We start from the raw sequence: 19,988 nt of genomic DNA, 5'->3' as shown, positions 1-19,988 counted from the left end.
AGAAAAGGGTCTTTAACAGAAAAAAAAAAAAAGAAAAAGGGAAATACAACCCCACACGAATAGGACAAGCAATGCACACAGACACATAGGCAACAGTTACTGCTTCTCATAAAACAAAAACTGCCATCATCAGATAAAATAACCAAGCAGCAGGGATTCCACAAAGGTGAACCATGCACACTTAAACTGTGAACCCCTCTGCTTGCTATTACAGTCTGCTGTGGAGCCCAACAGGACACCTGGATTCAAGCTCAGGTTAGATAAAGCCATTTCTGAAAATGGGTTATTTGCAGACACTTTGGGGAACTTCAGCGGAAGGCTACCACAATTTAGAGGTTCTCCTCATCTGACTTGTTTTAGAAGCTAAGTACCTCTGCATGTCACCAGCTGGTCAGTTTTATTCTATTTTTGTCTGAAGGCAAGGTGCATGGCTCTACTAAGACTGCAGTACTTGTATTTCAATAATAATAGGACTTAATTATTAAACTGCATTCATTTGATTCACAGGGAAACAATCAGGTTTTGCAGAAATAAAAAGGCTGTTGATTCTTCTCACTTTAAAATTTTCCCTTTTACAGAAAAAAAAAAAAAAAGGAGAAAAAAAAATCAACACCAAAAACCCCCAACAAACCAACAGGGAAAAGCATCAACTTTCCATATAGTTGACATTCTTTTAGAAGCAGAAACTAGCTTGTGGAAAGACCAAATTTCATATAGTAGCTGTGGATCCCTCAAATAGTAAAACCACAATAAATCCCTCCTCCAAGATTTCTCAGCAAGGCACAAATACAATCCTTACATTGAAATGAATAAGAACAACATACTTGTAATAAAGTCTAATAAAACAGTATGATAAAACTTCTGTTAGACAGCAAGACATACAGCAGTATGACAAGATACAGGAGTATGACAAGTTCTACTGCCATGATAAGTCTTATCTGAATAACCTGTTAAAAAAAAAAAAAGATGCTGAGTTCCTATGCTATTCTATTAAAAAATTACTTTCTAAGCTGTCCTACACTAAAAAAAAAAAAGCCTTTCCTGAAGTACCCAAATCAATTTCAAACTTGATGAAAAAAAGTATTTAACACATTTACAGATAATAATGTTTCCTTATTTAAAACTAAAGCCATACACAGAAACTGAGGTGGAAGTTATATTTCCTATTATACATAATTGCTGCTTAAATTACTCAACACCTGCATATGTACAGTAAAAGACAGGGCACGCAAAATTACTACCTTTACAAAGATGGGCAGAAGCTAAAAAAGATAAATGCCCCAAAATCACAGGCTTTACTTTACTGTGGAACAACTAAGACAGAAGGAAAGCAGGGTTGAGCATTCAACTGGTCTAATCTTTGTACCTGCCAAGAATCCAGGCGTGGGATTTGATACATAGAAACTCAAACTGCCACTGGTACAGAATCTCATAGTCCTGTCCCTATTCACTGCACTCAGCCCCTCCTGCATACCCCACAAAGGGGAATAATAACAAAATAAATTTAAAAAAGATGAGTCACTTAACATGCTTAAAAACAAGAAAAAAAACCACCAACAAACTTGTAAAAACCACCACCATCAAGCCACTAAAGCACTGACCCCCAATCCACCAGCGCACGCTTGTAAAAATAGTATCACTGTCATGTATTTCACTCCATTTGTACAAATATGTCACTGTTTAAGTGTCATTTCGATTTACAAAGGGACAAGAGAAGCGTTTCTCAAAATATTATGAAATTCCTTTGGGTGCATTAAACCTTCAAGAAAACACTGCAAGATTGATGCTTCATCCAGCAACCCAGTACTCCGTGCTTCATAGTGACTCTTTAAGACAAGTGACAAAAGTAGGCATGAATGTGAGTTTTTATTGTAAAACACTCTTAAAGTCTCAAGGTGTATTTAAAACTGCAGCTTCTCACAGAAGACAAATCATAGAGACTCTGGAGTGCCAGTGACAAAAGGAATTGTGACAGTTAGCATAAGTGTATTTTACTGACAAATGACTTGAAAACTGTCAGAAAACTGGTGTAAAAAAGATGTGATTCGCAACATTATTTTTGTTAATTTAAGATGATTACCACTCCCAGGGAGATTAGGATATGTTGCATTAGGAGACAACAGTAAAAGAACTGAATCAACAAAACAAACAATCACATCATTGCTGTGCTGTGACAATGTAAATAAGAATACTCACATTTTTAATCTGCTGTATTTTAACCTCATAGAGAAGGCACTAAACAGAAAAAGCAGTATTATGTGCAGTTATCAATGTTGTACAAGAATATAAAACCCAGAAGTTCTTCAGTTTGTATGGAAACGAAGGAACTGAGCGGATCCTGTGAATTTGTATGTTGAGTTTACTCTCTCGGAGTATGGGGGGAGGGAAGGAATGACAAACTTGCGCCTGACCTGTCAAAAAATTTGTATGTTTCACTTCACAATGGAACTTGAACAAAGAAATGTTAAACTAATGGATTAAACATGGCCTTAACACCTTTGGCTTCAATACTGCAACCTGAGGATGAACAAAAGGTGGCAAGATTTAGATGAACATCCTCTCAGCTTCCTTCTCCACAGGAAATGAGTTGTGTCATACAGGTGCCAAGCAGCAGAAGTTACAGCTTTAAGTGCAGACTCAAAAATCCTGCATGAGTGTATCCAGAAATCTCTCAGCATACAACGAAGATTTGGCTATGTAAACAGGAAATGTACTGCTGTGTCTACATCCCTCTTCATAAAATGAAATCTTTTGGATTTCTCATTTGACCTTAGGCTCCCAAAAGAGTGTGAAGATGCAGCAGCTCTAAGCTCACACAGCAAAAAGCCAACCACACTGACTGTTATTTGTGAGAAAACTTCAGTAAGCCTATTACCAAGCCCTACATCTATGCCTACAGGAATTTGCTTGGAGACACGCTTCTTTGTTTTTACATCAGTTTATCTATTTTCCAATAAAACAAGTGATGGTAGTAGATGACAAAGCAACGTAGATACAAGAACTATGAGAATTCAAAGATGTTTGAAGTACTTCAGACAATCTATTTCTCAACAGGCTAACAAAGACAAGCTTGTAATCCCACTTTCCTAACATTAAAGATTTTTCAAAAACGTGAAGTTTGCTATCTTTACATACCTGTAGCACAGCAGCTCGAACTGAACATATTTATTTAGTGTCTGTATATATAGAAATAAAGGTAGTATTACCATCCTCAACTGTTTAGTTTTGTTTCAGTGTATATTTGTATGCATGTGTAAACACTGAAAAGCCATCCAGTCTAGCATTCAAAACTAATATAGGGAAAAGAATAGAACAGGGGAAAAAACAAAAGACCAAAACCAGGGGGAAACAAAACAGAACACAACACACAACACCAAAAATCACACACCAAAAACACTCCCTCAAGATGGCTATTATAGCATAAAGCCTCAATTTCAAATCACAATCACAACACCAAAAGACAGTAGCAGAAAGAACTGAGGCATCAGTTTGAAGAATTTTAAAACATGACGAACATTAAACCATAGCATGTCTTTAGGATGTATTCTTCCCACATTTCAAAGCTGCACATACATATGTATATTCTGTCTACAAAGGGCCAGAAGACCTCATCTACTCCGTCTTCCTGGTTGGGTGGCCTGTAGCAGACCCCCACTATAACATCACCTGTCCCTGCTCTCACAGTATCACAGTATCACAGTATGTTAGAGATTGGAAGGGACCTCAAAAGATCATCTAGTCCAATCCCCCTGCCGGAGCAGGAACACCTAGATAAGGTTACACAGGAACGTGTCCAGGCGGGTTTTGAATGTCTCCAAAGAAGGAGATTCCACAACCTCCCTGGGCAGCCTGTTCCAGTGTTCCGTCACCCTCACTGACCCATAAGGTCAGAGTCAACTACTTTTCCATTCCTAGGCAGAGTTCCGTGCACTCCAGCTGGTTAGACATTAAGGGTAACCCCGTCCTCATTTCCCTGTCTGTCCTCCCGGAACAGCCTGTACCCTTCCATGCCAACACTCCAGTCACAGAAGCCATCCCATCATATCTCTGAGACGACAATAAGATCATAGCCCTACAGGTGTGCTCAAGTCTCTAATTCCTCTTGCTTACACCCCATGCTACGCGACTTTGCGTAGAGGCAAGTAAGTTGGGCCCCAGACAAAGCCAACTTACTGGCTGAAGTAGTTGGAAATCATTTGTGCTGCTCTTCTCTGCTGATCTATGATTCGTCTTAATGGTCAGGGCATCTCTTGCTGCCACAGGCATCAAACTGGTGAGAGTGAGATGGATTGAGGCTCCCCTCACAACTTTTAATTTTCTCTTTGGATTAAGCAACTGCAAAAAACATATGTTTTATGGTGCTTGTGGTTTCCAAGGAGCTTGAGCATTTTCGTATTTTCTTCATATGTTCAAAGGGCCATCTCCAGCCTTTCACTATTTTTCAGCATTCTCCTGAAAACAAGTAGCAGGGTCAGACTCAACACCCATAAATGCAACAAATACAATATCCATAAAAACTTTCAACTTATATTTGCAGAGATCATACATTCCTGGCATCTCTCAGTCTGCAAGCCCATGTTCAGCTTATGAAATGTACACATCTGCCTCCTCCACCAACCTCCTCCTTTCACAGTGTTAACTGCCCTGTAGGCATGACACATTCATTATTTCTAACTTGTTGAAAATGTCCCTGAACAGATTATGCAAGGGCAACAAAAAGGGACATTTGCTGTGATTCTAACAATGTTATTTTCAACTCTCAAGAAAGAAAATAACATTTTCCAACACAGAAGTCTCACCATACTTTTTTTTTAAAAAAAAGAAGCCGCAGCAAGAGAATTTCCTCTAAAAACTAGAGCAAAGCACTGGCATTTGACAAGGAGAAACTATCTTGTAAAACTGAAGTACTTTCATTCAATTGTACCGAATTACATCAACAATTCAGGAAATAAAGGTGACATACCCTAATATACACTCTGTACCATACCCAGTTAGTATTTCGTAGGTGGAGATTCATGAATCAGAAAACATCTCCTTAGGCATTCATGATGCTTACAGAACTGCACTATTTTGTGCTAGGTTTTACCAGCAGGCTTGAACAATACTATGCTGAAACTGGAAGGTGAAAAGATAAAGAAGGGGGGGAAGGGAGAGTAATACTAGCCATATTATGTTTCAGTAAAAGTACAGGTGTATTTTTAAGCAAAAATTATTCCCAAAGATTATTTTAAACCCACATATTCTGTTGTGGCTTAAATCAAGACCTGTTAAACTGGAACTGTTATCAGCGGAAAGTAGAAATTCTTTCCCTCAGGCCTGTTTTGAACTACTGGACCTCTGCCTGGTCTGCTCCATCTGGCTTCTCCAAGCCCAACTCAAATGGAGAATCCAACCCAGAAGATACTGTGAAATGCCAAACCTCAACTCTTGAAAGCCCTGACTAACAGCTATTAATAAGCCTTTTGTGTGAATAACACATACCAGGACACAAGATTCACAAAAGCATCTCTAGGTACACAGAACAGGCTAAAATCTTTATTATAAACCAAATATATTTTTATTGAGGAGCAATTAGAACATTCTTGTCTATGCTAAAACACTTTCTGCCTAAGACAAATATATAATACTTAAGAACGAACGCACGCATTTTTACACATACGTGTTGGTTTTAGCTGTAGTAGTTTCTCAAATGTTCTTACAATTTCTGCTTTTCCCCAGAATAAGGGGACTTCACCTGTCCAAAAGTAAAGCTCAAGTCTTACCTATTCCAAAATCTCCCAGAAGATAACCTCCATACTTCTCTAGCTTCCCTGTGTATGCAGGTTAACTAGTCCCTCATAAGAGGGGCAAGGAAGTGTATTTCAATTTTTCCTTCAAGTATCAGTATACAACTTGTTTTAATGCTAGTGGTAGCATTAGACAAGAAAAGGTTCAAAACCGGAACTTTTCTTTCAAATGGATAACCTCAGAGCAATCTTTTCCAAAGCTGCAAGTTCCTCCTATGTGCTTCCTACAACTCGTAAATCATTTTAGCCTTAGCGTGAAAATAATCACCCCTTTACAATGTTAGTGAATTTAAAGTAACAGTTTATACAAATCATGCATCCCAAGGAAGCTGAGTACTTGCCTCCTCTCTCCACTTTTCCTTGTCATTTGTAGGACAAAAGGTAGGACAGAAAAGGGTCAAAAGACACAAAGAATGGACTTCAAGTGAACTGTAAACCTTCTGAACCGCACAGTTGCACTGCTCCTATGGCCTTGATTGCATCTAGGTAATTTAGGAAGGATGCTGAACACCAACACACACTACCATAACACTGTAAATCTGTGTGGTCTTCATTTAAATATGACCTGCACTTCTAAGAACTGCAGCTTTAAAGAACTGATCCACGTATGTTTACACTAACATTCAGCCACCTCTTGAAATGAATCAAACAGCAGGAAAAAAAAAAAATCTTAACATTCATCCGGTTGCCCCTCCTTCTGCACTTCAGTCAGCAATCAGAGAACTCAGCTGACTCGAAAATGTCTTTACCATGAAACTCTACCCTATGTATCAGTTGTTATACCAAGAGTCTCTGTTCTCTTTGCATGTCAGTGAGACAGGAGCAAGGGTGAGAACTTGAGGAAAACAAGTGAAGACTATTTTTATGTTTGATAATTTTCTAGAAGCAACCACGTTCTTGCCTTGGTATTTTCCGCAGAAAGCAGGACAAGGTCATCATAACAAATTATATCCTTAATAGAAGAGTAAACAGGTCAGCTGAGTGCTCACCTCATCTAAGATTACAAACAAGTTACAAGCCTTAGGAACTTCTAAATAACTCATTCTCCCATTCCTTTCCTTTCATAAATTCACTTCTTCCCATCAACAACAACAAAACAATTCTCCAACAGTCACCAAATTGCCTGGATGGTAGCTGCTAGTTAGAAGAGAAAACAAAGTGTCCCTTTCAAAGACAGAAATACTAGAAGTACTTGGAGAAAAGCTGTACTGGGTTTACCTAGCAAGATTTTGGTAGTGAAAGAAGAAGGGCTGAGAAGACACCAGGAGCTGCCCACATGTCTGACACAGATCACTCCAGCAAGCTCCAAGTAAGATCTGCTTCTACTCAAAGCTGAGCTTATCACTGAATCTGGTGGCACCTCTGTGACAGCACATTTAAGAAAGGTTAAAAACCACTGTGCAGCAGCTGGGAGAGAGGAGTGAGAAAATAGTAGAGCAGTACAGATGTCAAGACCCAAGGAGGAGGGGAGTAGGTGCTCCAGGCACCGGAGCAGAGGTGCCCCTGTAAGCCCATGGAGAAGACCATGGGGAAACAGCTGTCTACCTGCAGACTGTGAAGGACTATGATGGAGCAGACATCCACACCGCAGCTCATGGAGGACCCTGCAATGCCCTCAAGGGAGCTGCAGCCTTTAGAAAGCCCATGCAGGAGCAGGCTACAGGCAGGATCTGCAGACTAAGGAGAAAAACATGCACAGGTTTACTGGCAGGGGCTGTGGCATATGGGGAACCCACACTGAAGCACTATGCTCCTTAAGGACCGTACCCTATGGAAATGACCCAGGCTGAATCATCTAGTGAAGGACTGTACCAAGTGGGAAGGGCCCCATGCTGGAGCAGCAGAAGAAAATGAAGAGGAAGGAGAAGCAGAGACAAAGTGTTATGGACTGACTACAACCCCCATTTCCCATCCTCCTACACTGCTCAAGAGGAGGAGGTAGAAGCGTTAAGAAGGAAGAAGGGGTGGGGAAAGGTGGTTTTAGTTGTGTTTTCACTTCTCATTATTCTACCGTGTTATTAATTGGCAGTAAATTACATAAATTTCTCCAATCTAGTCTCTTTTTCCCACAATGCTAATTGGGAAGTAACATCCCTTTCCTTATCTCAACTCACAAGCTTTTCATCCCATTTTCTCCTTTGTGGTGCTGAGGAGTGTCAGTGTGAGAGTGGCTGGGTGGGCACCTGACAGCCAGCCAAGGTCCACCCAACACAAGAGAACCCCTCAGAAGTCACCTCTCTGGTTCCCAAACAATAAGACTATTACAGAACAAAAATGCAACTTGACTCACTGGAAACTCGTACATTAACTTCAGCCACAGTTTGGTGTGTTAAGCTGCAGCTGCCATCCAACAACAGTTTAATGTCCTGTCCCTATTCATTCTCCTATTCACCAGCTTCTACAGTCACTTCCATTCCCAGGTTCCCCAGTGCTCTGTTCAGGAGGAGCACTTCCACAACTCTATAACAAACCAAATCAGGAAACTGGAACACATGGAAAATTATTCAGCAAATATTTGCAGTTAGTTTAGCTTCCTGATCCAGTATACAGCTGAGCAAACAGCAATGCTAATACCACTTACAGGATAGAAAGAGGTGGAAAAAAGGAAGGGACAGGCTCTGAAGGTTTTTTTCTTTGTTTAGCAATAGTGCTGGCTTAAAACTACAGCAAAATGCTGTGTCAGATAGATGCTTTCCAGTAACCTCCTTTGGTCAGGAACTCTGGGAGAACTACTGGACAGCTCAACCACTCTTCACAGAAAGACAAAGGTGCTAGAACAGGAGATACAAGAATTCAAGATTACTGCACAATTAGTGTGACATCCAGTAGACAATACTGATGTCCACAGTTCTCAAATAGAAGGGTGAAAAGGCAAATTCACATTCCAGTTCACCTGACACACCGTAAGACTTGCTTTCTACATGGGCTTGTTTAGTGAGGGACTGGCCTAGACCATGGTAAGCAAGTTTCATGAACAGGTAACTTGACAAAATCCTGTCTGACAAATTTACTGAAGTAATCGTACGCTCATTCAGTTTAAAATCAAACAGAAGACTAACAGAAGGAAAGAAACCTGTAAGAGTTCCACAGTTCAGAAAAGTAATTAAGGGAACCTGAACAGATGTGACATACAGATGTGACTGTACACTTAGAAACTGCCAAGGTGCAGTATGTGTTGCACAAACTGCACAAAAGACAACAACATAGGGGTTGACTGAAATGATACAGAGATGCAAGCAGGGAATCATGGACTAGAGATGAGGAGGGCAGAGAGAAGATGATGGAGAATGGAATCAGTATTCAACTACACCTGCATATTGTTGGATCTTAAGCAGTTAAGGTAACCAGATTTGGCACCAGAAACTAGTGGAACTCCAACAGCACAAGAGCTAAGTCAGCTACTAATATGGTGCTCTGGCACTCTTACAGCTATCATTTCATGCAGTCAAAGCCAAACCAAAGTAGAATTTAGAGAGTAAGGAGAAATAGCTTTTTTAACTATAAAAGCCAAAAGGCAACACTACTCTAAGAAGGCCAACGCACAGTAAAGATGACTCAGACACAGCATAAGATTAAAGTGGGATCCCAACTAAAATTAATATTTAACCTCAATTTTCAACAATGCTACCAACGTGAGAACAGCAGGAGAAATTCATATGAATGAGTACATTAAAAATTTAAAATTATCTCTCTGTTACACAGATAATAAGAAAAAAAAGAGCTCCATAAACCTAAACAGGGGTTAGGACAGATACAATTTAACACTAAAACTGAAACACATGAAAACACAAGACTTGGTATCCAGGATTTTTAAACTGATGGAACCAAGCAGTCTCCTCTAGTAACACATCAAATATATGCCTATATTTAAGAAACAAAGACACTGATCTGAAACAAATGCTCCACTAGGTTGACCTCAAAATCAAGCAATTATTTAGAACACTGTTTGAAGGAAAGAACAAATACAATCTTAGAATCTGACAGAAAATAGGGTAAAAGGCAACACATTTATCAAAGGTGAACCTTATCAGATCAGTGGATATTTCTTATACATGTCAAAAAATCGACCAAAAAAAAAAAAAAACCAACAAAAAACCAACAAAAAACAACCAAACAAAACAAACACCAAAAATAAAACAAACACCTAAACACAAAACCACAACAGATCTAATCAACTAGTCACCAGTAAAGCATGATACCAAGCTACAGTGGCAGTTTAATTACTGACTCTCGCCTATGAAATGGAGGGTAAGAGTGAAAATAAAAAAGCAAGGGGTAAATATGTTTGAGTCATCCTCCCGTACAGGAAACCAAAGGAAGAAAACAATGTTTCCTTAAAAGACAAAAAGGCAAAGAATAATTAAAATAAAAATAATTAAAATAAAAGACTTATTAGTCCTTGTAATTCTATAGGATCAAATCACAGAATCATAGTATACCAGGTTGGAAGGAACCTCAAGGAACTTTCTTGGCAAAAGAAAGAGAGTCTTCTTCTTATTACCTGGTTTATTTTTCATTATGTTCATTTGACTTAAAGGCTCTTTATGAAAGAAAAATAATCCTGTTGCTGATACCTGCTTTCATTAACATACGATCTTTCAGTGAACAAGACTACATCTGCAAACAGACACTACAATGTCTATCTGATATGCAAACCTCTCTTCTTTAAGCAACCTGTGAAATACCAAATAATATCAACAGCAAAGCCAACTATATGACCTAGGCATTGTAGTACCTTGTATCCTGCTTTCAATATTAAGCTAAAAGAAGGTAAGATTGCTGAAGACATATGGAAGTTCCATCCTATTTTCCCATGCCTGAATTACACCAAGCAAAACACCAGCACCAGTGCATCAACATTTTGTTTAAGCTTTTGCTGTTCCGTGAAATACAAGTTTGCACAATTCAGGACACAGAACTGATTTAAATTTTAACTTCCAACTGATTTGAAAAACTAGACTTTAACATAGCCTAGAGTTCATAATGTGCTGTGAAATATATTATCTTTCTAAGAAAAGTAATTTGCACTTCACAGGGTGCCAATGAGAGGTTAGATTACTGCCCAACAGTACTTCAATCTCATATTAACATGGAGGAAGGTCAAGCTATTTTACAGTTTGATATTTACTTCACTGCTACTGCTTATAACATCCCAGGACTTTTTCACTTCTAATCATAATCTTGCAGAATCCATAGCAACACATAGTCAGAAGACGATCATAAATACTGATTTCCTTTAATGATTGATGTTCTCACAGAATATGATATGCAAAGATCACTCTTGAATGTTGTTATACTACTTCTGTTTCCTTCACTTTTACTTCTAATCTCCTAAACGCTTAAAAGCAAATTCAAAACTGCTTAGAAAGAGATAGAAAGAAACCAGAGAAGCACTTAAGAGAGAGTATGAGAACAGCTTGTTCAGTCTAGCAAAGGGCATGATTACTCCTCAAGCAAATCCAAGTAAACAACAGTACAGAAATGTTGAGTGAAAGGAAAATGAGCATAAACAAGTTTTAATTCCAGATTGAATTTATTTTTAATGAGTTACTCAACCCTCAGAGTAACAAGGTTCTAGAATAGCCTTCTAGCTGAAACAGGATAAAGCTTAAAAGGATAAAGCCTTTTTTAAATAGAGTTTGACAAGTAGGGATTACATAATGTAATGTTAGCATGAGATTGAATTTAACACAGGAAATTCATGATACACAATTCTCCTATATCCCAAATTTATTTCTAATTACCATTGTGAGACTACGGGAAAAATAGGAAGGCAAAGACATAGAACTGCTTTACATATCATTCAGTAGAAAGGACTGTATTGTCCTCTGGATTTTTCAGACGACAAAATTATTTACTATTACAGGAAACTGCAAATTGCTGTAGCACTTCTGCCCACAAAAACCCAAGAGATCAGTACAACTTCAGTGACTGCAGCATCATATTTTCCATTGTAGTAAAGACAATATTCATGAAGCAGCTGGTCTTTTATTAATAGAATTCATTTATCTTATTCATAATAAATGAAGCACATAGTAGACTACAAGCCAACTGGCCCATTAAGGAACAGATCAAATCTGACCTTTTCAGAAATCAGTTTAAGAGTTTTAAAATCCTGATTTTAAAAATCGTACAACATTTTTAAAGCAGAGACATCATTTCATATGTCATTTGAAACTTGAACCCACCCCACTGGTAACCTGATACAACCCAATTACAAAACTTCTTTAAAGAATACCTGCTTAAATACTAAGGCACAAGAACACCCATGTTGAGTCATCCAAGGACTTTGTTAATGAAACAGTAATATGCTGTTGTTACTGACAGCATGGGAATTCACTTGCAGGGATTCTTGGTTCAAAATGGAACATCACATGATGGACAGAAAATAGTCCACTCTGTAACAGCCCACTACATACTACTATTTTTTTTCCCCATACATGTTTGGCTAAAGATAATATGATACAGTCTACAGCTGCTTTAAATACTAGAGGAAGCAATTAAGCTCCTTCTCTGGACAAGAACCAGCTTATTGTTGGTACCTGCGTGAAAGGCTGAACCCTGCTGAATTGCTTTTAAAAGGTACATCCATAATCCATAGATGATTCAGACATCAGCAGAAGCTGAGCAGGACAGCGCAAATGCCTATCAGAAGTAACAGAACAGTGAGGAAGCAGATGACTTCAAAACATTAAAGCAAATTACTAGGGTTCAACTTCCTTTTAGTGAAAAACCTTTTTTCCATTTGGTAATAGAATCACAGATTTTAGAGACTAAGAAACTAACATGTTGTAGCACCCTGCCTCTCACCCAATCCTAACATGAAAGGTTAAGTTATGCATTTTTGTATTTTATGACTAAAAAGACTCAAAAGTAATAAATTTTCAAAGGCAATATGAGTTATTTCTGAAATTCCCACTAGTAAGCTATCCTTTTATCATTCCATGTTTGACATCATAGTATCACATGAAGAACATGACGAATCAGTTGTTTTACTCAGAATCTGTATTAATAGAAGAGAATGACTGCTATCAAACGTTGGTGGTTATTATTCAAAGAACTCAGTCCTGCTCCAGTCAGAATCTGGAAAAGGCATTGTAAAGATATAAGCTCATGAAAATAATGTGAAGCCAAGATATCTGGGAAAATGCATTTCTTTGGAAAAATACAAGGAGGGTGGGGTACACAGAAAAAAGATTCCCAAGAGAGATAACAAGATCATAGGTTCTTTTGCAGGCTTTTTTTTCCTCCAGCCAGCTACAACCCCCGCCTCCCCCCCCCCCCCAGGATTTCCATGCACATAGGCAGGTTCATCACTGTCCCATTATAACTAGGTTTTTGACACAGAAAAGTTATGCTTGAAAACTATATGCCAAAACAGTTTCAAGATAATCTTTCTGTATGGAATTCCTATAAAACCCTGGTAAAAAACATCCCCTCAGACCCTCCCCTCACAAAAGACGGCATTTCCATTTTGAGCCTGTTTCTCTGTTTCTCCATGCATTTAAGTAGTAAAATAAAACTACTAATGACTGCTACTAAATAAAAATTCCTAAAGATATTTGTTAAATCTTATATTACACTACAGCTTTGCATTACTTTTTGCATCATATTAGAACACCTTAAAAAGTACAGCATTACTTAAAACAGGTGCAAATCCACTGAACTTTGAACCATTTAAACCAAAATTCACATAGTTCCCATCTCTGAATACACAAGCTTGATGCTAAAACAGGACTTAGATGAAGCAAGAAGGCCTCAAAAATCAGAGGGGAAGACTGACGGGATTTGCACAGCAATAAGCCATGAGATCACCTGTAGAAGATGCATGTTACTTTTGGGGATTGTTTAATACAATATTCATTGACTCTAGCAGAACAGTAGGCCTATTATGGAAATCAAAAGCATGTAAGCAATTCTATAATGAAATTTCCTATATAATGTATATGACAATGCCCTAGAATAGATTGAGTTTTAACAATGCAACTACAAAGAAATTACAAAGTACACTACTGGTAAAAAGTACAACAAACTTGATGTTTTAATTGAAAAGAAGCTGGAATCAATGAGAAGAAAAAATTCCAGTTTCAACATCCAGCTACAGATGGATCTCACTACATGAAGCATTTAAGCATATGCATTCTAAATATGCATCGGAAAGAGCTATTAAATTAGGTGCCAAAAAAAGTTATCGAATCAACAGTTACCTAATAATCAAGATGGCCAGTTGCAATAGGAGATCATTTTTTCTAAAAAGTTTGTTGGGTTTTTTTTTTCCAATTCGTAAGTTAACAAGAAAGGAATCCTCCCCTCCAGGTGCACTAAAGAAAACTATGTGCTGCTATTTAATTGTGGCTACACAGAGAGTTAAACCTCTGTCAAAAGTTAACTTTTTAATATAACAGGAACACCCATTATATGCATAAGCTTAAGCCTTTCAAGAGTTAGTAGTGTATTTAGTACCTCAGTTAATTTCAAAACAAAAATGTAGTCTCTCAGTGCAAATACTAATTGCAGGACAAGGCTGAAGTTGGCACAACAGCCATACAAATATAATGTTAACATTTGCCTACACTAGACCATATAACCTGCCCTTTTCTGAGGTACTCCCTGAGTCTTACGTATTTAGAAGGAGAAGGAAAATGTCAACTACTGGTTCATGGAATACAGTATCAGAGCTCTGGAAACACTCTGGAAAGCAGCACTCTTCAGAATGAACCATGTTAAAATAGTATACAAACTTCTCTTGGGATCACTCAAATTAAAATGCAAAATGTTTGTATACTAAATTAATTGTATTTGTTCTACACTCAACTTATGTAGAATCTCATCAGGTTCTGATGTTACTGCATTTTTACAGTAACTTCTTACATACTAAATTATGCACAAATATGTATTTTGTAACTTCTGTAATACAGGAGTTTAATTCCATCTGAAAAAAAAACATGCACTGTAGTCCCATATTATATATTATATGAGATACTAAATAAATGTAACTTTCAAAGATTATAGTATTTTCTAACTGTGTTAAGTCAGCTTCACTGTCTCTTCTCTAAACATAGTCAGGAAGGACATGTTCCAAAACTCATTTCCACTGAAGCTCTGCAGCACAGCCCGGATTTTTCACTCGCAAAAAGAACTGACCCTCCAAAGTGATATGTAAATGAAAAATCCTAGATCACCTAACGAGATAAAGCATGTAAATAATGCCTGCTGCTCTTCGGAGCTCATAGGTTATTATATATTCAAAGATCAAATCGTAAGAGTTCATCACTGTAATTGACTACTTACTCCACTGTTCAATTACATTTTTCATTGACAATTTAAAAGAATTAAAGAAAAAAATAAAGCCTTGCACAAGTATTTTACACTCCACTGATTTTAAAGCTGAGTAGGAGTAGCTAGTGTGCTTTAACAAGTCAGAAGTTCTCTACTTTAAGAAATACACAATAGTGCTACTTGCCATAACAAGTACACTATCCTTGCAGCATCTACACCAGTCTTCACAGCATACATTCAGGATTTCTATTTAGTTTAGAAAAAAACAGACATTTTCCTAGTTGTCCTAACACAGGAACTAAGGCAGTATTTCTGTGAAAGGTATGGTCAAGAAACTAAGGGATCTGAAACGAACAAAAGGAGAAATATTTCTTAGTACACCAAATCAGACCATATTTTCCTAAAGCTAAAATACACTATGCACACAGCATTTTAATTCAATAAGCACTGTGTCAAACATTTGACTAAAAAGTTTAAAAATCAGGAAAACTTGCAAGTTAAGTAGTCATTACTTAAGATAGAAATAGTTCTGCTCCTTGAAGAGTAAGAGAATTGCAAAACATGTAGATACAGTGTCTAAATCTAGCGAGAACTCACAAGTATTCTTCACGAAAATAATGGGATTACTCCAGAATCAATTCCTAAATGATTTCTCAAGAACGACAATTTTCTACAGCAGTCTTTGACAACTTCTGAAGAAAGTTGTATTTGTTTATTATTTGATCAGGAACAAAAACCAGTCAATTTCCAGTGCTAGTCCAGGCCAACAAAGTATCCAAGTAGTATCCTAAACCTGTCATTACTATTTGCATACACCGTCTTATAGCACCAGTCTGCAATAGTAAAGTTTTATAACTTACACTTTTACTACTTAAAACAAGCTCAAACTTCCTGTTCTATGGAGAATGCTTTTTAGCAAAGAGAAAGTCAAAGTACAACTGAAAAACAAACTGATTTGCTCTGGAAAGAAAAATGCACCATTAAGGTTTTAGCCATATACACACATTTTCTGTGTATTCTATCGTCACATATTCTGTGGGCATGAATACAGGAATTTATTGAATTTAATACAAATTCATATAAGATGCTAGATTTGTATCCATATACTCACTAAACCTGAGATTAATCCAGAAAAACATGCACTTATTACCAAAATAGTCTCAAGAAGCCAGAAGCTGCTTTATGTAAATACAATGCTCTAAATCACCTACAGTTGATGCATGAAAAGCACAATTAACGTTATATTCTACTTCTGGACAAACAAAACCTTCACATATCGACCTCTTGTCCCAGGTAAAGAGACAAACTTTGGGTTTAGAGTCCCAGTTAGCATCAGTTCGGTTTCTTACGAGCTAATGAGCTTGTAGCAACACCTGTTCCCTGTCCACAGAGAAATACTTGCTACCCTTCAGCCTACAAAAAGCAGCACACCCTGTCAATGTGGCTGATACTCTTCAGGATTAAAGTGATTCTTTTCCTTGAACATCTCATGTTGCAGCACAAGAAGCTGGAAGTTACTTCTCTGTTCTATCTGAAGGAAAGTTCTGACCGGCCAACAAGAGAGCTACGAAATGACTTAAAGACAAGCAGTAGCCAAGGAGTTACAGAACAGGAGGGCAAGCCGAGACTAGCAATGCTCATGGCAATTCCTAGTTTTCGCTTTATGGTCTTCAAAGCACGAGGGCCGTTTTCACACCCCGGGAAGCTGTCAGTGCTCAACTCACAGAGCTTTAAGGGCACGAGCTGTTCACACTTATCTCTCTTTCAGAACCTTTCAAAATACATAGAAGTTACTTTACTACATGAAGACGGGGGAGGGGAGGATGTGAGGTGTGCGCGAGATATAAACTGTTCATATAAATTCACTTGAGTGTCTTGCTTTGCCCATTTATACAGCCACCTTCATTATCTGAAGATATCCAATTAGCAGCCAACGTCCCAGAACAAGTCCCCACGGCCACTTCCAGCCCCCAACGCCGAAGCTGGGCTCCTGCCCGCTCCCCGCTGTCCCCGTCGGGGCGGGCGCGGCCGGTCCCGCCGGCCAGGGTAGGGCCCCGCGCCGCCCCCGCTCCCCCGGGAAACGCACCCAGCCCCGCCGCAGGCCAGGCGAGGCGAGGCGAGGCAAGGCAAAGCGGCGGGGAAAGTGCGAGGCGCTGCGCAGCGGCGGCCGGCAGGGGAGCCCGCCCGCTCCCGGCGCCCATTCAAACAAAAGAAGCCCCTTCTGCCCGCCGCCGGACTCACTTCGCAGAGCTCCGATGAGGAGACTGCCATCCTTAATCAGCTCCTTGATGAACTTGTTCGTCCTCTCCAGCTCGATCTCGTGACACTTCAGGCGCTCCCTGAAATCCGGGCTGTCCAAGTAGGAGTCACTGAATTCCAACGTGGGCAACCCCATGGCAGCGGCCGCAGCCCCCCGGCCGGCGGTGAAGGGGCGGGCGGCTGAGGGAGGGCCGCGCCGAGGGACGGCGCCGGGGACAGAGGGGAGAGTGGGGAAGCGCAGAGACGAGGCGCAGCTACCGCTCCCCACTCCGCCTCCCAGAAGAGGCTCCGGACCCGCTGCACCAGCTCCTCAGCACCCGAGGCAGACTGCCCGCGGATGCGTAGCGCTCCAGTCGCTGTCACCCAGCTACATGCTGTCCGCGGGCTCCCAGCGCCTCCGCCGCTTCCGGCAGCGTTCCCTCTTCCTCTGTCTCTAGCCCTAGCTTCAGTGTGAACCTCCCCCGGCCAGTCCGAGCAAGCCCTCCTCCCGGCCCGACATACTCGCACGCCGGGGCCGCGTCCTCGGCAGTGCCCGCCCCTCGTTCGCCACCGCCCCCATCCGCACTCTGCCTTCTAGCGGCTGCGCGGCTGTGTGGCTGTGTGCGTTGCGGCCTCGCCGGGTTTAGGGTGACGCCAGGGCTTTGCAGATCCCTGTCGGGGCTAGCGCTCACCTCCTCCGTTGCATGGGGCTTTCCGAGACCCAGAGGAAGGCAAGGGAAGGAAGTTCCACCTCAGGGGTGTCGTAGACCGGTGCTTGGAAGTGGTTTATGCCAGAGGCCGATGTGGAGGAGAGCAGCCCGCCTTTGCCTTGTGTCTCCTGCCACAGCTGGAGGAGCAGCGGGTGGTGGGGTGGGGGGAACCAGCCGGAGCGTGCCTGCGCCGCCAGGGGATCCTCCGGGACACCCCGGCACGGCTGCGGTCGCCGCCCGGTGTGTGCAGGTTAGGGATCTCCTAATGGGATAGCCAGAACAGAAAGCACTGAAGTATAAAGGATGAGGAGAGAGGAAGGTGGAAGCCAAGGAAGTACAAAATACAGGGACATCAATGTTCTGCTGTGGCACCTGGTTGCTGTGAGGGCCAAATCCATCCTAATGAGGAGCGTCAAGAAACGGCAAGCCCGGTTACTACAGCCAAGATGTGTGTTTCCAAGTACGTGAGTGGGCTTGTCTCAGTAAACAGAAGCACTTGGGATGATGACTCTGTGTTTATCTGGTGTGGTTTTTTCCAGACACAGAGTGTCAGTGCACAAGTATGTATACAAATGTACTACTGGGTTTGAGGAAAGCTGTCTGTAAACACACCTTCAAGTCAGCAATCACAGCGTTGGAAACAACCATCAAGGCTGGTCATAAAAATAATTGTGCTTCAGGATCGCCCACTTCTTGCCAAAAATTGCTTTCAAGATGGTGTTGATGTTTCTCTGTGCACTGTGTACATGCTACTGCCAAATCGTTCATGGCCTCCATATTTACACAGTTTAATGTACAAGTGGGGAAAGGCTCAAAGCTGCTGCATGCATTGTGTTCCTTGACTCTGTTTGTGCTCTTAACAATTCTTAAACCGTTCATCAAAACTTGCTGCTTTGTATTCATAGTAGAGTTTTGTGAGTGTCTGAAAAGTAGAGAAGAGGCTGCAGTTTCCAACCATATGGCCTGCAGAATTTGTTGAAGTGGAAAAATAGTAATTCTCTGGTTTTACAAGGCTGACACTTCCTGCCCACAGAATGTCAGAGCTAGCTGTCAATGTTGATATTAATAGATCCATTGAAGAGTCTTTTAATTTACAGAACTCTGCTCATCAACATGTTGCCTGAGACAAATTATTTTTCCAATAATAGAAAAAATAAGACTGGAAAGGGCTGCTGCATTAACAAGTTTATTTCCTTGCTTTTTCAGGCAGTAGCATGTAATCTCACTCATAAGCTAATAAACCTCATTTAAAAGCCAGTTGAACTACTGAAGGATGTTCCAAATAGAATTTTTATGATTATTAAAAATGTAATTTTCAGCCTACATATATTCACAAGTTAATTTTAGGCACACTTGTTCTTCCTTTAGTGTCATCTGTAGCTGAAAATATTCTCTGTCTTTATCATGTTTTTTCTTTGATGTGGTTCTAGAATGCAATAATGACATCTCTGGCCCTTCTGTATGACAGCTTCATAAATGAAAGCTTTTTGTCATAAAATAAATCATTAATTTCCTTCCTCGTTCTCATAGTTCTTGTCTAGATCTCTCTGAGTTCGATTTTATCTTTCTTGATTGTGGTTTACTGAAATTACATGCAAGACCTTATTCAGCCATGCTACCACCTGCCACTTAACACCTTTGTGAGGTTGTATTTGTCTGTTTCATGGCAAAATTATTTGTGTGGCTTCACTGAGGCACTCAGATCTTTCTTTTCGTTTGTTTTCAACCATCAGATTCCAAAGTTAGAGCAGAAATATTTGTTGGACCCAAAACCATGTACTTAGCATTTTAGTTCAGAACAATTATTCTGGTAATAACCAGGATGACTCATTTCATAAACTATAATGTTCTCATCTTCAGAAGTTCCATAACCACATCACTGCTTTTGGTATCAGGATTGTGAATGGAAAATTAATGAAACCAATAGTAGTAGTATACTGAGCCACATTTACTAAGAACTTACCTCCAGCCTGAC

At 39.9% G+C, this 19,988-nt stretch overlaps 1 protein-coding gene across 2 annotated transcripts in view; it reads right to left on the bottom strand.

Moving 5' to 3' along the window:
* The window catches only part of ARHGAP42 (Rho GTPase activating protein 42), a 159,923-nt gene extending 142,074 nt beyond the window's left edge, over positions 1-17,849 (bottom strand). The window contains exon 1 of one of the 2 annotated variants that reach the window (XM_061374435.1): positions 17,307-17,849. In XM_061374435.1, coding sequence (XP_061230419.1) covers positions 17,307-17,460 — 154 coding nt within the window. In that variant the 5' untranslated portion in view covers positions 17,461-17,849. The remainder of the gene's footprint in view (positions 1-17,306) is intronic. The other variant, XM_061374434.1, reaches the window with a different exon arrangement.
* Positions 17,850-19,988: the final 2,139 nt, after the last annotated feature.

Source organism: Neopsephotus bourkii, unplaced genomic scaffold (genome assembly GCF_033783945.1).
Source record: "Neopsephotus bourkii isolate Nb327-2 ecotype Australia unplaced genomic scaffold, CSIRO-AGI_Nbou_v1 NB_1638, whole genome shotgun sequence".
Taxonomy (NCBI): Eukaryota; Metazoa; Chordata; class Aves; order Psittaciformes; family Psittacidae; genus Neopsephotus; species Neopsephotus bourkii.
Note: the sequence above shows the minus strand (reverse complement) of the source record. Positions and strands in the feature narration are given on the sequence as shown.